Source organism: Panicum virgatum, chromosome 6N, assembly GCF_016808335.1.
Source record: "Panicum virgatum strain AP13 chromosome 6N, P.virgatum_v5, whole genome shotgun sequence".
Lineage (NCBI taxonomy): Eukaryota > Viridiplantae > Streptophyta > Magnoliopsida > Poales > Poaceae > Panicum > Panicum virgatum.
Window position 1 is genome coordinate 27,924,512 of NC_053150.1, and position 6,417 is coordinate 27,930,928.

The 6,417-nt window shown below is 40.7% G+C and overlaps 1 protein-coding gene across 2 annotated transcripts; it reads left to right on the forward strand.

Annotated features, from left to right (window-relative positions):
• The first annotated feature begins 556 nt into the window (after positions 1-556).
• On the forward strand, positions 557-6,216 carry LOC120679203 (elongation factor Ts, mitochondrial). Of its 2 annotated transcripts, none has more exons than XM_039960738.1 (9): positions 557-719; positions 1,052-1,328; positions 1,421-1,593; positions 2,383-2,463; positions 3,551-3,725; positions 4,354-4,538; positions 5,175-5,300; positions 5,390-5,478; positions 5,837-6,216. In XM_039960738.1, exons 2-9 carry the CDS (start codon positions 1,064-1,066, stop codon positions 5,880-5,882), a joined length of 1,140 nt encoding a protein of 379 aa, XP_039816672.1. In that variant the 5' UTR covers positions 557-719; positions 1,052-1,063; the 3' UTR covers positions 5,883-6,216. The 2 variants fall into 2 exon arrangements, with proteins under 2 accessions (XP_039816672.1, XP_039816673.1); XM_039960739.1 differs by lacking the exon at positions 557-719 and adding an exon at positions 758-917.
• Positions 6,217-6,417: the final 201 nt, after the last annotated feature.

The window sequence follows — 6,417 nt, forward strand, 5'->3', positions numbered from 1 at the left end:
CCCAGCAGCCCAACATGAAACCCTAGCTCCCTCGCTAGCAGCCCACTCTCCCTCCCATCCCGAAGTCACAGTTCCTTGACTCCCCAGAACCCCGTCCTCTGGGACCCATCGCCCATCCCTGGACGCCATAGCACCACCGCCGCCTCCATCCTCCACACATCCGGCATTCCGGCCCCTCTTCCCAGCTGCCTAGGCAGGCAAGCTCACTCCTGCCCGCTTGCCTTGCGCAGGTGCACTTTCATCGGCTGTCGCCTGTCCCTAGCCGCCACAGCCCCCCCACCTCGATCCTCCACGTCCGCACCTCCGGCCCCTCTTCCTGGCTGCCCAGGCAGGCAAGCTCGCTCCTGGATGCCGCCCCCGCGCCGGCACGCCGTGCGCCGTCGCGCCGCAGCCCTCGCCCCGCCGTGCGGTGTTCGCTCCTACGGGCCGCGCGCAAGCACGCATCATAGTCATTGCTGTCAATTTTTTTCGAGCTGGCTCACGAGCTAAACAAGTCAGCTCCAGCTGGCAAACGAGCCGAGCCGAGCCTGATTTCTAGCTCGCTCTAGTATTGAGCCGAGCCGAGCCTCAGGCATCTCTGCTTCTTAAACCCTTTCCCTTCTCTCGGACTCTCTCCTCCCTCCCTTGCTCGTCTTTCCCTGGCGGCGACGACTGGGCAAGCGGCGGCGCCATTCGTCACGTCTTCGCCCAACCCTTTGCCGGCGACCAGCATCGACCAGGTATGCCCGCCTCTTCTTTTTTTACTTCTGCGCGAGGTGGAGCACCCCAAACCCTAACAAAACTATTTGTATTTGGATCTCTGATCCAGTTGCAATATATTACCTACTAACTTCGATTTCATTTGCAATGTCCTTTGCTGAGTCCGCCCCTGGCTGTGGACAATCAAATCCAAACTTTCTGTGCTGCTGTGTTCCAGTGTAAATGCCTCCATTTCTGGAACAGTACCGTTCTGGGAATTATGATACAATATTTTCTGAAAGGAAATTGCACTGTTGCAATACTCACTTATTGTTTAGTTCACTGAAAAAGCATCGTATATGCCATGATGTAGTATATTCTGAGGATGGCTTGGGGTCAAGGTGCTAGAAAGCCCATATTGGGGCTTGTGTTTCGTGCTCAACAGCAAGCTGCGAGGGGATACTCTTCTTCAGCATTCAAAACTCGTCTATTGGGCACTCTTGTTCCCCAAAATGATATGTTTCCTAGGAGATTCAGCTCTCAAGTGTCTTCTTCAGAGCAAATGAACCTTATTAAACAACTCCGAGAAAGAACGAGTGCTCCAATCAAAGATGTGAAGGCTTCCTTGGTTAGCTGCGACTGGGATATTGGTTAGCTCTTCTTTCTAACTGTGTTGGAGTACTTTAATTGATATCTTTAATTATTTTCATTTATTCTGTTTGAATTTGTTTATTTCTTTCAGAGGCTGCACAGAAAGACCTGCGGAAGAGAGGAGTGGTTCTTGCTGCCAAAAAGTCTTCACGGACTGCTGCTGAAGGTTTGCTAGCTATTGCACAAGATGAGAAAAGGGCGGCTGTGATTGAGCTTAACTGTGAAACTGATTTCGTAGCAAGAAATGATGTTTTCCAGTACCTGGTTGGTTTCATTCCCTGTAATATTTTATCTTATTAATGGGAACTAAGCTGCTTTGTTGGTTTATGTTTAATAAGTTTGCACCTGAAAAGTACAATCCACATGAAATTGTGTTAGCAATTAGGAGATAAGGTTATTTTTTATTTATTTAGTTAAGATAAGTATATGGTGGTTGAAAAATAAATTTGCTGTTATTTAGCATAATCAAATCATTTGAAAGTAAATGCTGGCCTCTCTTGGTGGTGGTTAACTGGTTATTGACTACTAGTACGGCATGGTATTTCCCTTCTTTGCTGTCACACTTTATCTCGGAAAGAAGATTCTATTTACCTCATTTTTGTTCGTGTTCGCTCCTTGAATTGTGTATTGTTAACACATATTGTCTGCTACTCCCTGGATCCTTTTGCTTCTATTTTTTCTTCTGTTAGGGTCTTTTGGGTTTTATAATGCCATTCCATTTTTTTTTCTGGATATGCGAAGAACAATATCTATAAACTTTTGTAGGTGTGGATATATCTGTTAAATTTTGTGTTAATATCAAGTAAGAAAGGAAAATTTTCTACCTGTATGTTAAGCAGTTTGCAGTGGTGTCAGTTTTGAATTCTCTAGCAACTGTATGCTTTAGGTTCTTCTGTCGTATCTATGCTATCTCTTAGATTGTTAATACTTTGTCTATTTACATCTTGGGTGCAACACCATATTTTGGTTCATTTGTTGCTTCTAATAACCATCCATCATTGCGCATATTCAACCTTGATTTATTTTTGTTTTCTAATTTCATTCACCATGCAGGCTTCATCAGTGGCAAAGATGGTTTTGTCTGCTCAGGGTCCTGGTCAATTATTTTTGCCTTTTGATCCTGAATATTTGGAGGTATGTCGTATTATGTTAATTTATGACTGTCTTTGTTGGTGGGCTTATGGCATCTTTGTGTGTTGGTCTGTGTTATGGCCTTGGTACAAAAGAACGAAAGGGGCTTGTTATTGCTTGATTTGACGAGTCTGGTGGTCAACTAATTAATGAATTTTGCCTGAAACAGAAGACCACATAGTTTGGATAGCCCCAACCACTAAATAGACCTAACCAACTGTGGATATCACAAGTGGTCTTTTCCTGTGGCAGCCAAGTCACCCACACTCGTGTGCATAGCTTCTTTGGTATCGCAGCGCAGCCCCACCATGACAGTCTCTGTTCTAACCCTTCTAGTGCTTGATCTTCAATATGATAATATTTTGCAGTTGACTAAATGTTCCTGCACTACCAGTTATGGATTTGGATTCATCATCTGAACTCTGACCTATTATATTTAGGTTCGATCAAGAATTCAAGAACCATGTCATGGGCAGTCAGCTGGACCCTTTGGGCCAGCTCAGCATTATAGTAGGCCTGCTACATTAACGCCTGGTAATGTAGCAGGAGTTTCCTCAGGGTTATGGTCAATTAGAGTTAAGATTAGAGGCCTCTTGCCTAGGGTTCAAGAAAGCCTTTCTGTGTAAAGAGAGATGTGTCGATCGAAGCAGGAATTATCAGGAAAAATTCTCATCTACTCCTGAGTCTTAAGTTTGGTCGCCACCGTGACAATCCATATTGAGTTATATTTCCATTTGATCAGGGTTTTCAATGAAACTTTTGTCCTGAAATTTATATCATTAAGGATTGATGTCCTATAGTCCTTAGAATTTTGTTTCCTATGGAGTCAGTTTGATGGGTTATATCGGCACTTGATCATAATTTGTGTTGACTAAATAAAATGAAAAGAAAATGAATGCTTTAACCAGCTGTATGTTTCTTCTAGCACATATTGGATGAGGATATGTTGAGGTTGATATACAATTTTAACATAATTTTAGAATGGTAATCAACAACAGTTGCCATGATGAATTCAACATTGCAATTGATTGCATCTAACTATGCAACAAAGGTGATTAGATCATGACAGGTCATTTCTCCAACCTTGCAGAACATGTCTATCAATCTAGATCATCCTAAGCTCAGTGGGGAAACAACTGTCCAAAGTGCTGTAACAGAAGTTGCTGCCATGGTTGGAGAGAATGTAAAACTCAGAAGAGGTTTCATATTATCAACAACTGCACATGGTGTAGTTTCATCTTATTTGCATACCTGTCCTCAGCCAGGTGTGTGGACAATGAAATCTTAGCTCCTTCAATTTTATGAATAATATGCATTCTTTATTCTTCAGACCTGTTTACTCACCCTCGCCCCCCCCCCCCTCCAGCTATGTTAGATCAAACATAACCAGTACCCAGGATTAGTTTTCTACTGAGAGCATGCTTATATGCCCCTTTATTTTCTAATTGTTTTCACCAATCTAACATTTTGAAGAGTAACTAAATATTATAGTATATTTTTCATAATTGTAGTAATTAATCAATTTTTGGGCTTCTAACTAGCAACCATGAATTCACACTCCCGTCAGACTACAATTTCAACACAACTTCTCTCTTGAATGCTTCACGACACTACACTTTTTTTAACCCAAAATAAAATAAGAAGAGAAAAATGGCATTACATCCAAGAGGGGTAACACTTATTTGTAGACTCATGGTAATATAATAATTTAGCATGTTATATTAGTCCTAGTTGCTGTTTGCTCTGTTGACCCCAATTCTGTTATTAATTGAGTTGCTGTTAGCCGTCCTTTCTGGTTCCCTCATTAACATAAGAATGTTTGTTACTTCTGTTTTTTAACTAGGATGATGTATTCAGTCATACTTAACTGAGCATTTGTTTTTTTCTTTTCAGGTTTGGGTCGTATTGCTGGATTGGTCACACTAGAAGCAGAAGATAGCAGTGCTTCCCTTGATGCTCTCAAGACAGTTGGGTCGTCAATTGCAATGCATATTGTTGCAACAAAACCATTATTCTTGTCAAAAGAATTGGTTTCTCCTGCGGCTATAGAAAATGAACGTGAAATACTGCGAACTCAGGTGCTTTATTTTGATAAATATTACCTTTTCTCCAGCATATTTGGTTAGCCAAATTTGGCTTCTTCTGCAGTATTTAGTTCCCTGCCACAGCTGTTGTGTTCTGCACTTCCCTACCACCATGTCCTGCATGTTATTTGCCCAATTTTGCCATGGTTGTGATGGCTGTTCACCACAACAATGTGATTAGCAACCAAATGACTACTAGGACCATAAATTTATAATTGTATCTTTCTAGCTCAACAAGAATAAGAAAATGGTTAAGAGAGAATGGGGTGACAGTGGTATGAAAAAGATCCAAATTAACCAAATTCATGCATTTCCATAGTTCATTATGATTAAAAGAAAATTGAGGCATTTCTATGTGCCTGATCCTACTCTATGAACAGTTCAATGGTTAAGAAACATCACATGATGAATTATAATTAGAAGAGAACGCATGCATTGGCTTAAGTTTTCTGGATTGTAAGATAATTGGTACCTGGATCTGCTATAGGGCTTGTACTGTTGTACATACTGCATTTTTTTTTCCTGTAACCAAGAGTCAGCACATGGACTGCATATATCCTTCATATGAAGGTCAACTTCAGTTTTGGTTGCACTAGAAATGAAATGACTTGATGTCTTGTAACATGTTAGGCTGAAAGTTCTGGGAAATCCCAAATGGCTATGGATAAAATGGTGGAAGGTCGATTAAGGAAGTACTTTGAAGAGGTTGTTCTCATGGAGCAAAAATATGTTCTCAATGATAGCACAAACATTAAGGTAAATTGATAAAAAAATTCTATTTGATGATGTACTTCTCCAAACTGCTAGTTACTAATAGCTTTTGTTTCTGGTGCCATTCTTTTCAGACCGTGCTGAATAATTTGTCAAAGGAGGTTGGTTCTAAAGTAACAATTGGTAACTTTTTTAGAATGCAAGTTGGTGAAGGAATCGAGAGGTACAATATATTTGTCCCGTGCCATCTCCATCGATATGTTGTCTTTTTTTTTGTTGCATTGATGTGTATAGTTTGGTGGGTAGGATTCTTATTTTGAGTGTTAACCTTTTGGTGTGGTGCGTACCGCATCAATGCCAGCAGCAGCGCATGCACCATATGAAATGATGTTTACCGTTTGCATGCAAATTATGCTCTATTCCAGGCACCAATTGTTTTTACTCAAACAGGGATTTTTAGTTTGTTTTGGATTCTACCACTGTTCCCTTTCGAGTTTTATTAACTCGTTCATGAACCTTCGCACTTCTTTATGATCATTTCTCCATATAATCATCTTTCTACCAATATTTTGTGCCTGCAGACCTGAAGATGCTGCTGGGTCAGAACCCGTCGCTCACTCTGCATAGGTTTAAAGCAGATATGAATCAAATGAGACTGTTAGGGTGTACGTGAAGATCCCTGTTTTTACTTTTTAGATATTTTGCTTTCCCAAGAATTTTTGGGCTATAATATCTGTCCAGGGCTGTATCCTTCTATAGATGCTGACCGATCATTTAGGTGTTTGCAGTGAAATTTTCCCAAAAGCTTAACTGAATTAAGCTGAATAATAATGCTTTTACCATAGCCATGTATCCATACATTTTGAGACCTGCAAAACTGCACAATTCAGTTGCAACCATGTATGATTGAATCACATTCAGATGGTAAGAAATCAGAACAGAATGGTAGTTGGTACTATTACTTGTGCATCACTTGTTTTAGTACTTGGCGGGTGCAAACCGAAAGGGATTTTGAGCCTTGGCGTGCGGGGACAGTCTGTTTGCATAGTTCAATGTGTGGCCATTTGTTTGTCCCATTTTTTTTTTTGAGGAATTTTACAGTGCTTGGAAATTATAATAACTGTTCATTAGCCGAGTTCTAATGGTTAAAAATTTAAAAGAA